Below are 21,982 nucleotides of genomic sequence, written 5' to 3'. Positions count from 1 at the left end.
TGTGGTCGAATGTGCCTAACCTTAGCTCAGGGGTGCCCAGCCAGTGGCCGGTGGCCACATGTGGCCCGCGGAGCACTCTGATGTGGCCCGCAAACTCCTGCTCTGGGATAAAATAGAATAGAGTACTGTTATTAAAGGTCAGTTTTATTAATAAAATCACTGAGTATATATGGACATATCTATTCTGCAGTGGTTACTGGGCTGCTTTCAAACTGATCCGCAGGTACAGAGCAGTGCACCTGCGGGTTACCTGCACTGAGCCATAGACTTCTGTTATTACCTGCAAGTTTGGCGAGCTTTCTGAAAGTGCCCCAAACCTGCAGAATATAATAGAAGTCTATTACAAAGTGCAGGAAAGCCAAAAGGTACACTGTGCTGCATCAGCGGTGCAGGTAAACTGCAGCGCATCTGTGTGAAAGCAGCCTTGGGCCCCTTTTAACACGGTCAGTCTGACCCAATTGGACCCTCCATTCACCTCTAAGGAGTAGCAAATGTAAACCGACTTGTGTGCTACCTCCAATCCAATCTGTGAAAAAAAAAAAAGTGCATTAGTGGGCTGTGTCCGTGTCCACTCTGCATATACAGAGCAGACACGGACCTGCGATCCGCAGCTCCGCTCATTGTGGCCGTCAACCGGTTATCAAGTAGCTTAAGTGGCACTCGCTCTTCAAAAGGTTGGGCACCCCTGCCTTAGCTCTATTAGTCCAAGATTATTCTACATAGAGAGAAAAGATTCGACATGAAGATTCGATGAAGCAGTCGCCACAAGTGGACATTTATGGTCAAATGCTCCAGCCATAGGCTATAGAAGAATTCTAATGTTGGTTGACTAGTAATAATTATATTTTATCATTACTACTAGTGTCATACAACATTAGAATTCTACTATAGCTTGTAGGAGGAACATTCGACTGGAAACGTACGATTGCAGCGTCGTACAGTTTAGCTGCTCCGTCAAATCTTCTTAGAACATTCGACAGACACCATAAGCCTTCGATGACCGTTTCGACCTTAAAGAGGGATTCCGCCCAAATAAATGGACACTCACCTGTCCCGGGTTCCAGCGATGCCGGCAGCCGAGGCCGATCGACCGCTCTGCTGCTGCCGCCTAGACTCCCGTGGGAGTCTATGCCCGGAAGTGGGTGAAAATACCTGTCTTTGACAGGTATCTCCACCCCACCCCCCTCCCCCCTGAAAGGTGTCAATTGTGACACCGGAGGGGGGGGGGGGGGGGGGGGTTCCGATCAGCGGAGGTTCCACTTTAGGGTGGAATCCCGCTTTAATTATTTTGGATTTTCAGACGAATGCATTTAACAAAACTAAATAAATAAAAATGAATTTCGGGAGCAACTAAATAAATTTGTTTTTCGGACGAAAAGAAAATTCCGAAAAGAAATACTTCAATGTGCACATGTCTAGTGGTAATAAACAAAATTCTAGTGTGTAGCCCTGGGTTACCACCTCTTCCACCTAAGCATCTGGGTTGCAAGGTGTCCAAGTGTACGCAATGGATAAAAAACATCATTAAGTGGTGTGCCTTCATGAGGAGGAAGGCTTGTATGAGGGTTAGGGTAAACTTTGAGCTTCAGACTTTTTGGATGGACTGGGAGTCAAGCCTGGGAAGTCCTTGTGTGGAGGGCACTGGAGTGGAGGGCACTGGAGTGGAGAGACAAAATTAACGTTTAAGAGGAACCAATAAAAGGGAGAATACTTTGCAGTATGTTCCCTGGACTTATTCAGAGACATCCCTTGAAAGAAATGGGGATCAGATGCTTTCTGAAGATGAGCTCCAGAATTCAGCCCCTTAACCACAGTATGTTATGCATATGTACAGACAGGAGACCCATGCAAGCACTCACAACTGAGGTTCATAGACATTGTCTCCATGCATTCTATAAGCATGGGATCAACTTTAGCAGTGGTAAGATCTCTTTATAGATTTTGACCAGTCAGCCATAGTTTGGAACTGTAAAGAACAGCCAGGATGGGGCAAAGAGCATGACTCTCTAGTGAGAACAGAGTGGACTTCCATCCACTGAACAACAGAATTGTTAAAGACCGATGCATCCTCTACCGGCATGGTACTTGATTTGTTAAGGCAGGAAACTGCCAGAACAGTGGCGATAGACCCGCTTTTTCAAAAATCCTCCCCAAATGAGTACAAGACTAATAAGAATTTGGGAGGAGCAAACAGCTTGTCTGAGAATTTCCAATCCTGGTAGAGAAAGAGTTGGAAAAACTCTTGTTTTGGGTCTTTTGGTGGCTCTAGAAGACCCAAAACAAGAGACAGCACTTATGGAAACAACAAGGTGATATGCATTGATAAGGGCTAGAGTGTTCTCTTAACTTTATTTGTGGCTTCCGGAGTCGTAGTCTCTATATAACTGGGTGATTTGAGTCATAGGGTTTTGCGGGACTATAGTCAGAACCTTGGCCAAAAGGGAACAGGCCGCACCCAACAGAGCTACACTCTGATGGCAGAATAGACTCTAGGAGTAAAGAGCAACAAATTCCAGGCTGCAGACGAGTGCTTCACCATCAAACAGCACAATAAAAGCAGCCATGAGTAAGAGTGTCAGCTGGGGGCACATGACAGTACTGCAGGTGGCAGTATAACCGAAAAAAAAATTAAGGTTTTGCTTAATGGAGGAGAATGAAAGATTTACAATCTCCACCACAATGTGTTTTATGTGTAAAACGCTCAAATATTTACATCTGTACAAGTTTTTATTTTTGGTGCAGGCTACTAAAACCTCAAAATTCATACCTTCCCCAGTTTTTCATCTGCAGCAGAGGTCCCTTTGTGTACAGTTTTGGTAGCTACATGACTATCTTTATCCAGAAGTTCACTGGGAGTACATATAGAGTCAGTTTCCGAATTACTGACAGAAGGGGTGTCTGAACGGTGGTTTGCAGGAGATGAAGCTCGTGATGGGGATTCCAAGAATTTTTTGATAGATGGATGATTTAGAATTGTGGGATCACATGCAGAGGTGCCCTAGGGAAAACAAGAACATATCTACGATAATAAAAATTTTTGAAAAAAGGGGTTTATGAAATTGTTGAAAATCCCTGAATAGAATATTGGAATGAAATGGAATACATTGCTTACCTCATGTCCTTTACCAAACCCTGCAGAAGCGTAATAATTAGCCACAATGTATGCTCTGAGTTTATCCATCATACGTCTGGCCTCATTCAGTCTCTAAATAAGAGAAAAAAAAAGAAAACACAAAATAAGAATGTGCCAAAATAGCACAAAAGTTTTGTCAGAGCGCTCACTTACAGTAAATCCTATACAGTATGTTTCTAAGAACAAAGAACCTTGACAAGCATCTTGCTGCTATAGAAGGTTGAGGACAGGTAGGGCTTGAGGCTCAGTTCACACAGGAGGCGGCATGACGCGGCACGACTTGCCGTGCCGCGACCTGACAAGACGCCCCCGTTCTGTACTACGGAACCGTTCTAAGAGGAGCGACTCAAGTCGCTCCGACTTAGAAAAAAGGTTCCTGTACTACTTTTGGCATGACTTCGGGCGACTTGCATTGACTTCTATACAGAAGTCATTTTGCAAGTCGCCGCTGAGGTCTCGGCAGGTCGCGGCGCTGCAAGTCATGCCGCGTCGTGCCGCCTCCTGTGTGAACCGAGCCTTAGAAAGAATAAAATTAAATATTATTGTAGTTTAATAATTCACATTACTTTCCATTACCATTCCACTGTTGAATGAATAAAGGAACAACTCTTCTCTCAGCAGCAGTTAGGAGTTTAGCTCTAATTTTCACCACACCCCAGTGCCAACTCATCTTCGTGACATCAACTGACATCACACCAGAAGATGCTTCCCGCTTAGGCTAGTTGTAATAAAAATAGGATTTTTTGTACTCACCGTAAAATCCTTTTCTCTGTAATTCACCGACCGACACAGCTCCTCTCTGTAACTAAATGGGTTGTATAGCCTGCCATTAGGAGAAACTAGGCAAAATTGTTACACAATACACAGAACTTTATTCCCACCCAGGGGGGCGGGCTCTTGTTATCAATCCTCCTCCTGCTCCCAGCAGCTTCAGTACAACAAGCAGTACAACGTAGAAAAAGGAGGGGTGGGTGCTGTGTCGGTCGGTGAATTACAGAGAAAAGGATTTTACGGTGAGTACAAAAAATCCTATTTTCTCTTATATTCACCGACCAACACAGCTCCTCTCTGTAACTAAATGGGACGTCCCCAAGCAGTGCCAAACGAGGGGTGGGAAAAAAACAGCATAAAAACTTCAGCCACCATGGCAAGTGGGAACTAGTGAAACTAAACCCATACAAAAACAGCAGTATGTGGAAAAGCTCCACCATATAACCGGGTATACTCAACAGGAGTGAACCCCAAGACCGCAACGGTGCAAGGTAATACAACAGAGCATTAACAAAACAGTACTGCGTTTTTCTCGAAAACCAGGAAAAAACTCAAATTGCAACTACACGGCCGCCTGCAAAACCTTGCGGCCGAAACCAGCATCAGTTGATGCACTGACATCTACCTTGTAGAACCTGGTAAACGTATGGACAGACGACCAGGTCACCGCCTTATACACCTGCACGACAGACGCTTGGTGTCGGAAGGCCCAAGACATTCCGATTGCTCTTGTAGAGTGGGCCGTGACTGGAAAGGGAGGCACCTGCCCCTTCAAGGCATTGGCTTGGACTACAATCTGTCTGATCCGCCTGGAAATGGTGACCGACGAGACCGCCATACCCTTCTTAGGACCAGCCACCGAAACAAACAGTGAGTCTGACTTCCGAAAGGAAGCTGTGGCAGACAAGTACACCTTTAGAGCCCCAACCACATCTAGAGCATGAAGGGCCACCTCCTTGGGGTGCTTCGGCTTAGGACACAAGGATAGCAATACAATGTCCTCATTGATATGAAAAGCCAAAACCACCTTTGGTAGAAAAGACGGTTGCGGACGCAACACCACCTTATCCCTGTGTATGACTAGATAAGCGACTTGCAGGACAAGGCCGCCAGTTCCGAAACCCTCCTGGCCGATGTGATGGCCATTAGAAAGACCACCTTCTGTAAAAAAGGGTCAGCAGAGGAATCTCCCTGGTATTCTCAAACGGCGGCTTCTGAAGCGCCGACAACACCAGGTTCAAATCCCACGGAGGTAACGGAGGAGGTACCGGAGGGACTACATGTCGCACCCCCTGCACAAAGGTACTCACTAATGAGTGAGACGCCAGGGGTCATTGAAAAAAAAGACAGCCAGAGCTGAAATTTGCCCCTTGATGGTGCTCAACGCCAACCTCTGGTCTACACCTTGCTGAAGAAACATCAGGATCCTGGATATAGAGAAGGAGCGCGGATGCCACCCCTTCTCCTCACACATGGATATATAGACCTTCCAAGTACAATGGTATATCTTCCTGGAAGAAGATTTCCGCGCCCTCAGCATAGCTGGAATCACCGAGTCCGACAGACCCCGGTTCCTCAATACCTGGCTTTCAACAGCCAGGCCGTTAAAGCCAGAGATGGTAAAGCAGGGTGAAGGATTGGACCTTGAGATAGGAGGTCCTCTCTCAACGGCAGTCGCCAGGGAGCGTCTGCCACCAGGCACACCAGGTCTGCGTACCAGACCCACTGAGGCCAATCTGGGGCAATCAGGATTACTGGAATCCCCTCGGCTTCCACTCTGCGAAGCAGACATGGCTACAGTTTCAGTGGAGGAAAGACGTAGATCAGCTGGTACTGATCCCACGGAGCCACCAGCGCGCCTGACGCGTCTGCCCACGGATCTCTGGTCCTGGACACGAATCTCGGTACCTTCTGATTGAGACGGGAGGCCAGTAAATCCACATCTGGTGTGCCCCACCTCAGGCACAGCAGCCTGAACACCTCCGGATGCAATGCCCATTCTCCTGGGTCCAGCATCTGTGGACTCAGATAGTCTGCCTGCCAATTTTCCACCCCTGGGATGTAAATAGCCGACAGGGCCGGTACATGTCACTCTGCCCACTGAAGTATGTGAGCGACCTCCCAAGCAGCAGCTGAGCTTCTTGTTCCTCCTTGGTGATTTATGTGTGCCACAGCCGTGGCGTTGTCTGACTGTATTCTGAACGGACGTCCTTGGAGGGTCATCGACCACGTGTGGAGGCACAACCTGATCGCTCTCAATTCGAGCAGATTGATCGGCAACTTGGATTCTTCCGTCGACCAGAGGACCTGAGCCGACTGAATCCCCATCACTCCACCCCAGTCGGATAGACTGGCGTCCGTAGTGATCACCGTCCATTTGAGAGGAAGGAACGATTTTTCGGACTGAATCACCGGGGACCTCAACCACCAGATCAGGGAGTCCCTGACTGGCTGGCTCACCTGGATCTGCCGATCCAGGGACAATGGAGATTTGTCCCATTTTGTCAAGATCTCCTTCTGCAGGACTCTGGTGTGGAACTGGGCATAAGGTACTGCCTCGAAAGGAGGCTACCATGAGCCCCAGCACCCGCATGCAAAAGCGGAGCGATGACCACTTGCGGTTCATCAGTAGTTTGACCGCAGATCTGAGAGTCAGCAATTTGTCTGAGGGGAGAAAAACCCTTGCTTCCCTGGAGTCCAACAGCAACCCCAGGTACTCCAGATGCTGAGTTGGTACCACCACCGACTTCTTTAGTTACAACAGCCACCCAAATTCTTGCTGGGACTGCAAGGTGATCGCCACATCCTCCTCTAATTCTGAGGCAGAAGAAGCTCTCAGGAGGAGATCGTCTAGGTAACCCATGATTGTGATCCCACGTTGTCTAAACACCACCAATACTGGAGCCAGTACTTTGGTAAAGACTCGGGGGGCTGATGCCAGGCTAAAAGGAAGAGCCACAAACTGGTAGTGGGCTTCCCCGAATGCCAAACGCAGAAATTTTTGATGCTGAAGGCATATGGGTATGTGCAGGTAGGCATCCTGAATGTCCAAAGATGCCAGGAAGTCCCCTTGATGGAGTGCAGTGACTACTGAGCGAACTGATTCCATTCTGAACCTCTGCACTTTTACAAAGTTATTTAGGGCTTTTGGGTCCAATATTGGACGTACCCCTTCCTTCTTGAGAACCACAAACAGATTTGAGTAGAACCCCTGGAAGCGTTCCGATTCCGGAACTGGTACAATCACCCCCTGATTCAGAAAGTCCCCCACCGCCCCTAACAGGGCTTCCCGGCGTATGCTGGAGGAAAAGAATCTGTTTGTAGCCTGTGGAAATCCAATCGCAGACCCATTGGTCCGATAACCGGGAGGTCCACCGGGCTGCAAACTCTCAAAGACGACCCCCCACCCGAGACATGGGTGGGGGAAAATCATCATGCGGTAGCACTTTTGTTCGCAAGCTTGTTAGGCTTGCGGTTCCAGGGACGCTTCTGACCGTCCGTGGGCATCCTGTTGGGCTGGGGTCATTTTGCCGAAGCACCGGGCGGAACGAAAAAAGTCGATTGTGAGTGGAAAAAGAGGGCCCTTGCCTGCGGCGTGGCTCCTTAGCCTTCCTGGCCTGTGGGAGTAGTGTACGCTTACCACCGTGGCATATTTAATAATGTCATCCAACGAGGCTCCAAAGAGCCATTCGCTAAGGAAGGGAAGATTCGTCAGGGCTTTCTTGGATGCCTGGTCAGCAGACAAGCATTTCAGCCAAATGAGGCGCCTCAGCACCATGGCTGACACCGAGGCCCTGGATAGCAGGGGGAAAGAGTATCCAGAGCTGCGTCAAACGTACTTAAGGCCATGCACTAGTTGGTCGGCTAGCTCTACGCAGACCGGGGAGGCATTCTGCTCTCCCAATTCGCGGTGCAAAAGTTTTGCCCACTCAGTCAGTGTCTGCGACACCAGTGCGGATGCCAGTACAGGTCGCACGGCCAACCCCACCACCGTAAACAGGGAACAAGCCACTGCCTCTGGCCTTCCTGTCCATGGGATCATTGCATGCAGGAGTCCCCTCAACCTGAATCGTGGTTACTTTATTTAACCTAGACACTGGGGGGTCCCTGACCGGAGGAGCCGACCACTTTTTGAGAAGGCTTTCCTCAGAGGGGTAACGCACCGCCATATGTTTGGGGACCGAAAAGGTCCATTGCGGGCGACCCCATTCCCTGTAGATGAATTTGTCAAAATAAGTCAAATACGGGAACACCTTAGGTGAACATGATGGCTTGCGGGACCTAAAAGGGACCGGTACATCAGCAGAGGAATTTGCTGGCTCCTGAATCTTCAGGGTATCACGCACAGCTGTGATAAGTGCTCCAACAAGCGCCTTGTCGCTCCCGTACCTGGACGGGGAATCATCCTCACTGTCCGAACGGTCCTGGTTAGCCACGTCTGATAGGTCAGAGCAGGGGTCTCCAACCGCAGCAGAGCCCGAGTCTGCATCAGAGCTCCCCCCAGAGGACATGTGGGGCAGGGGCCTCTTATGCGCACCTTTCCTGCCACATGCCGCCTCTATCTTAGCAACATAGGAGTCAAGGACCGCCGCCAGGGTGTCCATCCGCACCGTGCTAACGGCAGGTGACCCAGTTGCTAAAGCCTGGATTTCGGGGGAAGAAACACCAGTTTCTGAAGCCATGCTGACCCTAGCCTGTCTGCCACCTGCAAGGGTAATTAGGACAGTGAAGGTCCCACCCTCCTGCTGCCACTGGGTGGGGGGGGGGGGGTTACTTAGTGCTAGACTCACCACCCTGGGGGGTTCTGTGATAGCCACAGCAGTGCCTGTAGTCCCTAGGACAGTGATGGCGAACCTTGGCACCCCAGATGTTTTGGAACTACATTTCCCATGATGCTCTGGCACGCTGCAGTGTACTGGAGCATCATGGGAAATGTAGTTCCAAAACATCTGGGGTGCCAAGGTTCGCCATCACTGCCCTAGGAGGTTCCCAGTTGCAGAGAGGAGAAAACTGTGTCAGCAGCAGCAGCTCCAACCAGCGGTGCAACGATCTGCAGAGCATCTTTAGCGTTCAGCAAAGAGTCATCTAGCATCCTGCACACACAGTGGATACAGGAAGCAGCAAGTGAAAGCACATGTAATGCTGCCACAAGAGGACATCGGTGAAAAAAGTGCTCAGGCTTTAAGAAAATGGTCGCCAATGTAATCAATAGGAATCCTAAGGAAAATGGCTGCTGAAGCTTACCAGGGGAATTTATAGCTTTCCCAAATCCAAGATGGCCACCGGAACGGTACGATGAGGTAACAGAGCAAAAAATAAAAACGTGCTGCCTGCTAACAGTCAGAACAACCTCCATAAACTTGTTTTTGGGACCCCCAGACCTGGACCAGGACTAACGTCAGCCGCACAGAGCCCCCACAGGTGAGAAACAGCGACCGACACACACACACACACACACACACAGCACATGCAGACACCCCCCTCAGAGGGGGGAAGGAGGGTTGATAGGGACTTGGGAGAGAACATAAGGAGGTGAGGTGGCCCCCGAATCAACCACCCAGGGAATGCCCAGCTGCTCACCCCACCAAAGCAGGGAAAGCAGTACTTACCAGTCCTGAAGAGCTGGGAGACATTCCATCTCAGACCTACTCCTGCACAGTTACAGGGTAGCTGTTGGCCACGGTATACTGTGATCCAGACATCAGTAGCCCGGTCATATGTATACCCTGGAGCATTGAAAGCGGGAGTCCACCGGGACTCCGCGTTTTTTTTTTTTTTTTTTAAAAGCCAGCAGCTACAAATACTGCAGCTGCTGACTTTTAAATAGTGACACTTACCTGTCCAGCGCGCCCGCGATGTCGGCACCCGAAGCCGATCGCTCGCTCGGCTGCCGGGTCCCGCCGCCATCTTGGGTATGGGAATCAGGAAATGGAGCCTTTCGGCTTCATTTCCCGGTTCCCTACTGCGCATGCGCGAGCCGCGCGGCGCAATCCGGACGGTCCCCGCTGCCTCTGGGAGCTGTGTGTTTCCCAGCAGGCAGCGGGGCACTTGCTGAAGGGGGCGGGGCATTGCGGAACGGGGGCGTAACCTACGCTCGTTCCGCAGACAGCTAGCCCGGAAGTGGGTGCAGTTACCTGGATTATCCAGGTAACTGCACCCCCCTCCCCCCTGAAAGGTGCCGATTGTGGCGCCGGAGGGGGGGAGGGATCAGATGAGCGGAGGTCCATTTTAGGGTGGACCTCCGCTTGAAGCTCACCGACCACCTCTGGAGCCAAGGCATGACGTGGCCTGCCGCGCCTTAGCTGTGGCCTGCTCGCGCTCGATGGCCGGACTGGGGAGATTACAAGGATATCATTAACCAGCCTGTCACCCAGCCGGCAGTTGATGAAAGATCCTGAGATCTTATATCTTGCGCAAAAAACAGCAAACCTGCAGCAAAAATATGGAACAAGAGGCCCAAAGGGTTTCCTAGGTCATTCTCCTTGCTAGGCAAAATAAAAACGGAAGCTGCTGGGAGCAGGAGGAGGGTTGATAGTACAGGGCCCACCCACCTGGGACGAGATTAAAGTTCTGTGTATTGTGTAACAATTTTGCCTAGTTTCTCCTAATGGCAGGCTATACAACCCATTTAGTTACAGAGAGGAGCTGTGTCGATCGGTGAATATAAGAGAAATAAGGACAGAGGCCCTGAAAGTCACCCTAGTTCTAGGTAAAGGTCTATGAAGCTGAACACACCCACATCCACTGGCAGAGACATCACTGCCCTACAAGAAGTAAATCAGCCTCATCTGCACAGAGCCATGAGTTTACAGCCTGGGCAGAAGAGAGCCTGAGAATAAAGTACACAGTACATCATGGGCTGTGAAGTCCACAGGTTCATAAAAATGATACAATATATGAGCCGCAGACTGCTTGCAGTGCACGTTAAAGGGCTGTCATACTCATCCTGGCTTTTTTTGCTAGTAAGGAACTGAAAAAAAAAAAGTTTAAGCTTTCCTAGTTGGACTATTTTTGTTGTGTCAGTTTTACCTCAACTCTTCAGGATTACTGCATATTTTAATATGTAGGCCCAGACAGTATCCAATTTTTTTCCCAAAACTTCCCTCTGACCTCCTTAAGCTCATCCCTGCAATTTTTCTGTTTGATCATGTTTCTGTGGTGAGAAACAGCATATCACTCCCTGTAACATCATTAGGCTTATAGAACTCTAGCAGCGGGAAATGCTGGGAGCTCTGTCCCAACTGATGCAGGCTTTCCCCTAAATTACATCTTCCAGGAGCCCTTTCCCTACATTGTGTGGGCAGGCTCTTGTGAGTAAAGGCAGCAACATTGTTTTGCTAGGAAAGAAGTCAATGGGGATGATTCACTAAAACTGGAGTGTGGAAAATCTGGTACAACTCTGCATAGAAACCAATCAGCTGCCCGGTTTTATTGACAAAGCTTAATTGAACAAGGTGAAGCTAGAAGCCAATTGACTATCATGCACAGCTGGGTCAGATTTAGTACATCTACCCCGTGTGTGTACGTGGATGGGTCAGAGGGTTGGGGGGGGGGTAGGAGTTTTGTAGTCAGGCTGGTAACCCCGATTAAGCGCCTAGGTTGGTGTGAAACGTGTTAGCTGGTGGCTATATTCCCTTTTGTACATAGTGAATTGTCGCTGTGAATTATGAATCAATAAAGGTGATTTTATGCAAAACGTGTGGCCAACTGGATCTTTCTTCACATCATGGCTGTTAAACCCTAGTTGACATTTCAGTTCAGCAAAGGCATTGTGTTGTTAGCTCAAACAGGAAGTTTGGTGCTGACTGGATTTCTGGCAGATCATCAGGTATTTTTCTGTACTTGCAGAAAGAGAAAACATGGTAAAATCAGCATGTATTTGAGAGAATGTTTTTTTTTTTTTATTATTTATTTATTTTGACTGACATAAATTTTAGGGACTTCATTTGCAGCTCACTGTGGTTAAAACATACTTATAAGTCTGTATGTTATGATAAGCTTATAGGAAAAATAGGAACTCGAAATATGTGGCTCTAGCTGTCAGTGTATTCAAATAAACAAGCAAGTGGTGATTCTTCAGGTGTATTTATTACTGAATGTCATGTTAAGCCTACAAGACTCCTTAATATGCAACTCATTTCACTTTTAAAGATACTCTGATTTTGCTAAAATAACTGGAATTAATTACAATCTCTGCTGTAGGCCTTAGCAACACTAAGGTGGAGATTTACTAAAACTGGAGCACTCACAATCTGGTGCAGCTGTGCATGATGGCCAACCAGCTTCTAACTTCAGCTTGTTCAATTAAGCTTTGACAATAAAAGCTAATAACAACATGATGCAGAGATGGGAAGTGAGATATGAATAAAGTAGCCTTAGACCCCCTTTCACATTGGGGAGCTTTGCAAGCGCTACAGTGCTAAAAATAGCACCTGCAAAGCACCCTGAAACAGCCACTGCCGTCTCTCCAATGTAAAAGCCCCGAGGGCTTTCACACTGGAGCGGTGCGCTAGCAGGACGGTACAGAAAGTCCTGCTAGCAGCATCTTTGGAGCAGTGTATATACCGCTCCTTCACCACTCCTGCCCATTGAAATCAATGGGGCAGCGCGGCTATACCGCTGGCAAAGCACCTCTGCAGAGGCCCTTTGCAGTGGTTTTTAACCCTCTCTCGGCGGCTAGCGCGGGGGGGGGGGGGGGGTAAAACCATCCTGCTAGCGGCCGAATAGCACCGCAAAGCGCTGCTAAAAAAAGCGGTTCTTTACCGCCGACGCACCTCCCACCCCAGTGTGAAAGGGACCTTAAAGCCAGTCTTACAAGAACAGTTATATTCTCCAGTAGATTTTGTGCATAAGATCACTGATTGGTTTGTTTTTAAAACCAAAGTAGATATGCCTTTCAGATACCACTATGTTATTCTTACCTGATCAATAACTTCAATTTCATGTTCTTTATTCTTCAGTTCAACAGCAAACTGATCCTTAACAACGGATTCTATCTTTAAGATTGTAGCATCTCGAGCTATATCAGCAAAAAAAAAAAAAAAAAAAAAAGACATATCAAGTCAACAAGCGATGATAAAGTAGTACATAGTGCTACTGATAATATAATATATAAGTTTGGGAACAAAAAATTACCATTTCGCTAAAATATGAACCAGCTGTAACTGATGTATGATGCTAGTCAATCCAACATGTAGCCATTACTTCATGCAGACACTTGGAGTTCGCCCTTTATCTGGGCAACAGGGATGAGCTTGTGCATGTACAGATCAGTCTGAATCCACCTGCGCTATCCTCAGAAGATGCCAAGGGATTCCCAGCTACAAACATACACGTCCCTTGTGTTCATGGGGGGCAGGGAATGGTTTGACTGCTTATGATTGGACCAATACAAGATACAGATTCCTAGCTGGCTCACTCGGGTGGGTTTGGATTAGGATCTGGAGCTTATCCCTATTAGGCAGTAGCAATTTGTTCCTGTACGGAGCCCATTACTTTGGGAAACAAGGCAGTAATCAGTTAAAATGAACAGTATGGCCAATACAGTATTTACAGATTCTTAAAAACTACCCCCCCACCCCCCAAAATAAAAACACTATAAAAAGCACAGATTCATGCAACTCTGCATGCCGAGCTGTAATCACATTGCATGCATTGTAAAATAAAAGTTGTGTCAGCTTACAATTGTAGGAATTGTATTTCCTCCTTTTCTTAGGCCTTGGTGCCAATTCCTCCCAGCTGTTTCTAGGAAGACTACCTCACCAGTGCCTTCCAGGGTGTTTTTTTTTTTTTTGTTTTTATTTATTTTTTATAAACAAAAAGATTCTCAGCTAGAACACTAAAGCCTCATACACACGATCTGACTTGTACAAGCTTTCCCGTGGATTTTTGTAGAAAGGGCGTCGGCCAAGAACTTGTATTGCATACACACGGCAGGACTTTTTCAGCCAACTTTCACCAAATCACGTGGTTTTTCTGCTCTTTACCGCCACTTTTGGTCAACTTCTGTATTGTTGTCTGATCTTTTGCAGTGATTCTGAGCATGCGTGTTTGTACAAAAGTCTGATGGTTTTCTGTACACACGATCGGACTTTGCTCCATCGGACTTTTGTTGCCAGAAAGTTTGTCCGTTCGCACAGCCAACAAAAGTCTGATAAAAAAACAAAAAAGTCTGTCCGATGGAGCGTACACACAGTCAGATGTTGCCTTAAAACAGCTCATTTACATGTTTGTTGTCAAAAAGTCTGATCGTGTGTATGGGCCTTTAGACTCCATTCACACAGGGGCAACTTTGGATCCGACTTCAAGTCACCTCTAGTCGCCTCAAGTCGTGCTACATGTAAAAATCAATGTAAGTGAATGAGAGCCATCTTAATGTACACTACTGAAGTCGCTCCAACTTCAGAAAAGGTTCCTGTACTACTTCAATCCGACTTCTAGGCGACTTGTACCCATTGATTTCAATGGAAGTTGCCTCCAAGTCGGATCTCCATCTATACTGAAGTGACAATGTCCCCATGTTGACGAGGACAAGGGCCTCTTCCCGACAACCCTGGCCGTTGGTTGTCGGGGTCTGCGGGTGGGGGGCTTATCGGAATCCGGGAGCCCCCTTTAATAAGGAGGCCCCCAGATCCCGGCCCCCCACCCTATGTGAATGAGTAAGGGGTTTAAAAAAAAAAAAAAAAACACACACACACACACACACACACACCACAAACACAGGTTTTTAAAGTAATTAATCAGCTCCGGGGGTCTTCTTCCGACTTCTCCCGGAGTCCGGCATCTTCTCCCGGGCTCCTCCGCTATCTTCTTGCAGCTCCTTTACTAGTGGAGAAGCCCGGTCCCCTCCGTCCCTCTTCTTCCGATGTTGACAACGCTCTCTTTCGCTGTAATGGCTTGTGCGCGGCGACTTATATAGGTATGGGACGTGGTCACCGGGTGATGTCCCACAGTGACCCCACCCCGTATGACGTCAACTCCCGGGGCATGCTGGGACTGTGACGCCATAGGGGGGAGTCACCATGTGTGACATCACCCGTGACCACACCCCATACCTATATAAGTCGCCGCGCACGTCGCACAAGCCATTACAGTGGAAGAGAGCGCTGTGTCAACATCGGAAGAAGAAAGAAGAGAGAAGCGGGAAGGACGGAGGAGACCGGGCTACTCCGCTAGTAAAAGAGCTGCAAGAAGATAGCGGAGGAGCCGGCAGAAGAGCGGGAGACGACGCCGGAGAGCGGGAGGGAGAAGAGGCCGAACAGAGCGGAGAAGTCGGAAGAAGACCCCCGGAGCTGATTAATAAAATTACTTTAAAAACCTGTGTTGTGTTTTTTTTTTTTATTGACCCTTTCCCCCCCCCCCAGGTGAATGGATAGGGGTACGATGTACCCCATACTCATTCACATAGGGTGGGGGGCCGGGATCTGGAGGCCCCCTTATTAAAGGGGGCTCCCGGATTCCGATAAGCCCCCCGCCTGCAGACCCCTACAACCAACGGCCAGGGTTGTCGGGAAGAGGCCCTTGTCCTCATCAACATGGGGACAAGGTGCTTTGGGGTGGGGGGCTGCAGGGCACCCCCCTTCCCCAAAGCACTCACCCCCCCATGTTGAGGGCATGCGGCCTGGTACGGTTCGGGGGGGGGGGGGGGGGGGGGGTAGCGCTTGCTCATCCCCACCCCCTTTCCTGACCGGCCAGGCTGCATGCTCGGATAAGGGTCTGGTATGGATTTTGGGGGGACCCCCACGCCGTTTTTTTCAGCATAGGGGGGGATCCCCATAAAATCCATACCAGACCGAAGGGCCTGGTATGCTCCTGGAGGGGGAACCCATGCCAGTTTTTTTTATTAAAATTTGGCGTGGAGTTCACCCTCGAGAGCTGATTATTCTCGGATTGGCCACGGCCAAAGTCGCCTGGCCTGGGGCGACTTAAAGTCATGTTGTAAGTCACCGCAAGTCGTGTTGAAGTCATTCCAAGTCGCGCTGTTATTCATACTCAGGTCGTGTCCAAGTTTCCTCCAAAAGTCGCGCTGGAAGTCGTGTTGCCCCTGTGTGAATGGACTCTGAATGTACATGTGTGGGATCTTCCAGAATACAAACAAGTAAGGAGAGAGATAATCCTCTACCCTTACTGAAAATGGCCACCGGGATATGAACAGTGCACACAAAAACACTAATCACAGAAATGAAAGCAAGCAATTAACAGTAAATATATTGTTTTAATTTGCCATTTCACAACAGTTTTAAAATGTGCCTTTATTTATTTACTTTTTAACGATTTAGGTGAAGTTCCTCTGTAACCCTTTCGTTTAACCAAAGACATTTTTTCATTTTGTTTGTATGTTTAAAAAATAATTTTAGGTCTGAAGATTAGCTAAATCCCCAAATAAAGATTTTCTTAAACTAGAGACCCTAGGGAATAAAACGGGGGTGGCATTTTTAGCAAAAAACCCTTGCGTTCATTTTAGGGCACAAAAAAAAATAAAAAAATAAACTAATTACCCTTTTTTTAATGAAATATAAAAAGATGAGGTTGCACCTTGTAAGAGAACAAACATGTCCAGGCTTAAAACTAAAGCCCCATACACACGATCGGAAATTCCACCAGCAAAAGTCCAAGGAGAGCTTTTGGTCGGAAATTCCGACCATGTATATGCTCCATCGGACTTTTGCTGGCAGAATTTGGAACAGGAAGCTAGCGCAAGTGGCGTGTACCACATTAAAAGCTCACATCTATTCCACTGCATGTGCAGAGTCGGCACAGCCCTCCTCCTCCCTGTTGAGCAGGAATGGCCAGATGGATTGGAGCATGCACAGAACAGGTTTGTTTTCTATAAACAACATAGCAAACACAGCATTGAACAGGGGGCAGATAGGTCCAAATTAAGGGGGGGGGGGGGTGGCCACGTGGCCTTGCACATGGAGCTATAGAACGCATATCGCAGCAGCTCCCGGTCTTGACGGCTCTCACGGGGTCAGATCTCCTCCATCACTGCCTCCAAAGCACCCAGAAAAACCTAAAGATCCCGCCAAGCCCCCCGGATACCAAACGCAGGGCGATTTAGGGCGATATGTGACCCAGGCATCTGCGGCCTTCCTCAGCCAGGAGAAATCCAAGATGGCGGTGGCGCCTCCATCCCTGGCCCGCTCTGAGCCATCAGACATGCAGGTACGTTCTAGAGGCCGTTCAGCCTCTCTTACTGACTTTGAGCCTCCCTCCTGCAGTCCCCATAGCCCACACCATCTCTCACAAGCATTCCTGTGCTCTGGAGATGGATGGGACATGGAGTTGCAGATGCAATCCATGCACACTTGCGATCTCTGCCCACTAAAAACAATTTTGAGCATTATGTCTCCCGGATGGAGAAGACTTACAGAAAGGAGATTAATGAACTTAAGAGAGATCTGGGCTCCCGCATGGAAGATGTAGAAAACATAACTGATGTCATTTGTAATATGCTGAAATCCCATGAAGAGACTCATAACTCCCACACTGTCATGCTGCAGCAGCTTATGTATCACCAAGATGACATCGAGAACTGTAATAGATGGAACAATATCTCCCCTCTTTGCTTTCTTCCCCTTTCCTGCACCCCTTTCTTTCTACTCAAACCGAGCAGACCTTGCTACTAATGCAGATTAGATTTGATGTCATTTCCTCTCCATATTACCATGACCACATAACCCTATCTTCCTTTAACTGCAGGGGCGTCAACACTCCTGAGAAGCTCAGCCAGATCCTGTACCATTTCCACACTTCTTTCCCACACATAAAATCACTCCTACACTCTGCACAACTGGTGGATGTGCGGCGAGTGCAGCACCCATTCGAGAGAGACTACGGCTGTTATTCCGTGGCCCACAATTCCTATAGCCGCATTGTCTACTTCTTAGTCTCCCAATCTCTGCTTGACATCCCTCTTAAAGCATCCCTAGGTAATATACTATGGTGATCATGCCCCTACACACCTTAGCCTTGCCCAGCCCAGCCCGCGACATTGTGCAGAACATTCTCGTGGCATCTAAACAATAATCTGCAGAAAGACACCCCGTGTGTTGCAGCAGGTGGAGCAGGCGATTAGGGACTTTATTCAAGACCATCAGTCTGACGACACCAACCCTCTTACTAAGTGGGAAGCCCTAAAATGCGTACTCAGGGGGACCCTCATACAACACGGCTCCCGCTTAAAGAAGGATGGGGCTGCTAACATCACCCGACTATTGTCCACTATAAATACACTTGAACTAGCACATAAACATGACTCAGACCCAGTGACATGTTCTAACGCACGCAGAGAACTGCTAAGCATTTTAGATGCCAATTCCCTCATAGCTAGGGATCGGGGACACATCCGGCACTACATGCTGAACCAACAAATGCAGACAATGCCTAGTGAGGGTTCTTCACCCTCGCCCCCCACGTAGACCCATCCAGCACATCTGCACTGCAGATCACCAAAAAAAATCAGCAGCACAAGCGGTATCTCGGATGCCTTCAGACGTTATTACACTAACCTGTACAACCTGCCCCTACTGACCAAGTCAATCCATGCGGGAAACCTACACCTTTCCAAAATGAAGGATTACATTGCAGAAACGGCTCTGCCACAGATAGCTACTGAGCAGGCAACTGATATAGATAACCCCCTAATGGTAAGCAGAATTCCTTACTGCTATTAAATGTCTGGGCCCCGATAGGTTCTCCCCAGGTTCTATAAGTCATTTGCCCAGTACCTCGCTCCGCTAATGTCCTCAGCGTTTAATCCTATAGATGATACCCACCTACCCTCCAGTAACCTCCTGTCCGCTACATATCGGTCATACCCAAGCCTGGCAAAGACCCCTCCCAGTGTAGTAGCTATTGGCTGATATCGGTCCTCAACGTTAAACTCTATGCAAAGGTCTTGGCAAACCGTCTTTCCCCGTATTACCCTCAATTGTTCCTAAGAACCAGCTGGGATTTGTCCCTGGTCATGAGGCCAGGGACAATACCACCAAAACCATCCATCTAATATCTTACAGCCAACGCCACAAACTAAAGGCATGCCTACTGTCAATTGATGCTGAGAAGGCCTTTGATCGTGTTGACTGGCAATTTTTGCGCCTCTCCCTGGAACAAATAGGCCTTGGTCCCACCTTTGCATCCAAGGTTATAGCACTATACTCTCACCCATCGGCATCTGTCCTGGTAAACGGCTCCTCCTCCGCATCCATTTAGATCTCCAATGGCACTCAACAGTGCTGCCCCTTATCGCCCCTACTTTTTGTCCTTGTAACAGAACACTTAGCCCAGGCCATTAGACATAACACATCTATAGTAGGGATCCAGACACGTTCTTCCGACCATAAACTCTCACTCTACGCAGACGACCTTTTGGTCTACATCCAACAACCATACATGCCCCTCCCTTCTCTCATATAGGAATTCCGCAGGTTTGGGGAACTTAGCAACTAAGTTAAATATGCCTAAAACTGAGGCCCTTAATATATCCCTACCACACACACACGACTCATACCAGAGTACAGGCTAACTTCCCCTTCCAATGGAGCTCTAGGAGCAGCTCTTATCTGGGGATAACAATCCCCTCCAACCTATCGTAGCTTTACGTTCTCAACTACCTCCCTTTACTGGCTTGGCTCCGGAAGGAGCTAGACGCCTGGAACACCACCCCATTACCCTGGTTTGGTCGCATTGACACATTGATTATGGACACCCTCCCCAAACTGCTTTATTTGTTTCAAACCGTGCCCATCTCCATCCTTAAACATCTCTTTACCTCCTTGCGATCAATGTCCATACGTTTCATTTGGCACCACGGCATGTCTCGTATCCGTCATACTCTGCTCGCGTAACCCAAAACCCAGGGCGGGCTAAGCCTCCCTGACTGAGTTATACCACAGGATGGCTCTACTATCTAGGCTCTTAGAATGGTTCCCACACTCCTTCCCCAAAACATCCACCATGGTGGAATAAGATTTGTCCACCCTGGACCTCCGGGCCCTACTATAGGGCTATGGGCAATATCTACATTTACTTTCCACCAGCTCCCCGTTAACAATCGCTGCCCTACACCTATGAAACAAAAAAGGTATGCTCTCGCTATTGTCAATGGATCCCTCGCCTGTCACATCTTTGTTTGACCATCCGGCACTGCCTCAAGGCATTTACTCTAACTCAATAGGCCCTTACTCCCAATCCACATGGCCCATAGCGAGCTCATTTGTAGACCCCACCTCAGGCGCAAACTGGCTCACAGACCTTCGCATCTCCTCCTTTTGTTCTGACCTCTTTTCATTCTCCCAAACTCACAGATCACTCACGGGATACGAACAGCTGTGTTCTCTCTCAAACACCCAGACATTTACTCTCTACCATGTAAGCGCTGATACACGATCGACCCCCCCTCTTACACCAGGAAGTGGTCCACGGATCTGGGAAAGGAACTCCACTTGGTAGATTGGCAAAAGTCATACTACTTTACACCCAAATCTTCAATGTCCTGTTACTCACAAGAGAAAAAAAAAAACTTTAAACTTCTCTCTCGATGGTACAGGGACCCTCAATCTCTAAATAAAATATTCCCGTCCGTACCACCCTCGTGCTGCGGCTCGGTAGATGGAAGCTATCTTCATATATGGAGGGACTGTCAGTCCATTCAGCACCTCTGGTCACAGGTTTTTACCATATACAGCAATCTATGTGAATGGCCTTTAACGCCCTCCACAGAGATTTAAGACCCTATGACTTATTTGGATAGATTACTCTGCCTCAGACTCCCTAAAAACGATATTAACATCTCTTGGTCAACCCCGCCGTTAAGTTTGATCCCATAATGCAGGTTTGATATGCCAAGGTCTGCTCGGTCCACCTCAATCCCTGTCTTTTCTCTCGCCTCCTCTTCCTCCCTCCCCCTATTGGTATTCTCTTTATTTTATTTCACAGTCAGATGAAGTACTATACAATAGTAGTAGTCCTCATTGTTCCTTGTATAGAAGATCGCCGTCTGCTCTTAGAAGGCGGCAATGTGTTAATGTCTACACTGGAAATGGCTCCAAGGATAAACGAAGAGTGAGACTTGTACTGTATCATTTCATTCTGTAAAAAGCAATAAAAAACATATTTGACTCTAATTAACAGGGGGGCTTTCACCCTTTTTGTTAAGGCATAAACATTTGCCAGCAGACCACAGTTCTTCAGAATAAGTTTGAATGTTTTTTTATTGAAGAAAAACAACATCAAACTCAGAAGTGTAACGTTTCAGAGCCACACAGAACCCCTTCATTAGACATGTCAGACGAATGGGTCCGGTGTGGCTCTGAAACTTTGTACTTCACTGTCTGTGATGTGATCTTTCTTCAATAAAAAAAAAAAAAAAAAAAACATTTGGACTTATTCTGAAGCTCTGTGGTGTGCTGGCAAATATTTACACTGTGTCGTACGTGCTTCGGTATCCAAATGACAGCTGCTGCAGCACTCAATACTTTTAAGAGTCCATTCCAGAAATCTGTGTGATGGGATTATGGACCATTACCATTATTGTTATAGTGGAACTAAAGTTCCCTTGTCACAAACAGCGAGCAGGCAGGCTGCTTATTGCAATAAAATACAAATTAAAGTGATTGTAAAGGCAGATTTTTTATTTTATTTTTATCGTAATGCACCCTATGCATTAAGATAAAAATCCTTCTGCCCCCCTCATACTTACCTGAGGTCCCTCTAGATAAGGGATCTCCAGACTATGGCCCTCCAGCTGTTGAGGAACTACATGTCCCATGAGGCATTGTAAAACTGACATTCACAGATATGACTAGGCATGATGGGAATTGCAGTTCCTGAACAATTGGAGGGCCATAGTTTGGAGATCCCTGCTCTAGATCCAGCGATGTTGCAGGAGTTTGTCAACTGCCCAGGACTCTCCTCCTCATTGGCTGAGACAGCAGCATGGCGCCATTGGCTCCCGCTGCTGTCAAATTCAGTTAGCCAATGAAAAAAGAAAGGGGGTGGAGCAGGGCCAGGCAGGGGCACTTTGAATGAACACAGCTCGGCTGACCCTATAGTGAGCTGTTTGCTGTGGGGGCACTG

The 21,982-nt window shown here is 47.9% G+C and overlaps 1 protein-coding gene across 7 annotated transcripts in view; it reads right to left on the bottom strand.

Moving 5' to 3' along the window:
- Nucleotides 1-21,982, bottom strand: part of YEATS2 (YEATS domain containing 2) — a 141,686-nt gene that overhangs the window by 114,320 nt on the left and 5,384 nt on the right. For all 7 annotated transcript variants that reach the window (XM_077488372.1, XM_077488376.1, XM_077488375.1 and 4 more), the window contains 3 exons: nucleotides 12,826-12,923; nucleotides 3,113-3,205; nucleotides 2,768-2,998 (listed from right to left, as the gene is read on the bottom strand). In XM_077488372.1, coding sequence (XP_077344498.1) covers nucleotides 2,768-2,998; nucleotides 3,113-3,205; nucleotides 12,826-12,923 — 422 coding nt within the window. The remainder of the gene's footprint in view (nucleotides 1-2,767; nucleotides 2,999-3,112; nucleotides 3,206-12,825; nucleotides 12,924-21,982) is intronic.

The sequence above is a fragment of the Lithobates pipiens genome, unplaced genomic scaffold, assembly GCF_037356315.1.
Source record: "Lithobates pipiens isolate NorthernLeopardFrog02 unplaced genomic scaffold, aLitPip1_a1.2 Scaffold_18, whole genome shotgun sequence".
NCBI lineage: Eukaryota > Metazoa > Chordata > Amphibia > Anura > Ranidae > Lithobates > Lithobates pipiens.
The sequence above is the reverse complement of the archived record's forward strand: the minus strand, read 5'-3'. Positions and strand labels throughout refer to the sequence as shown.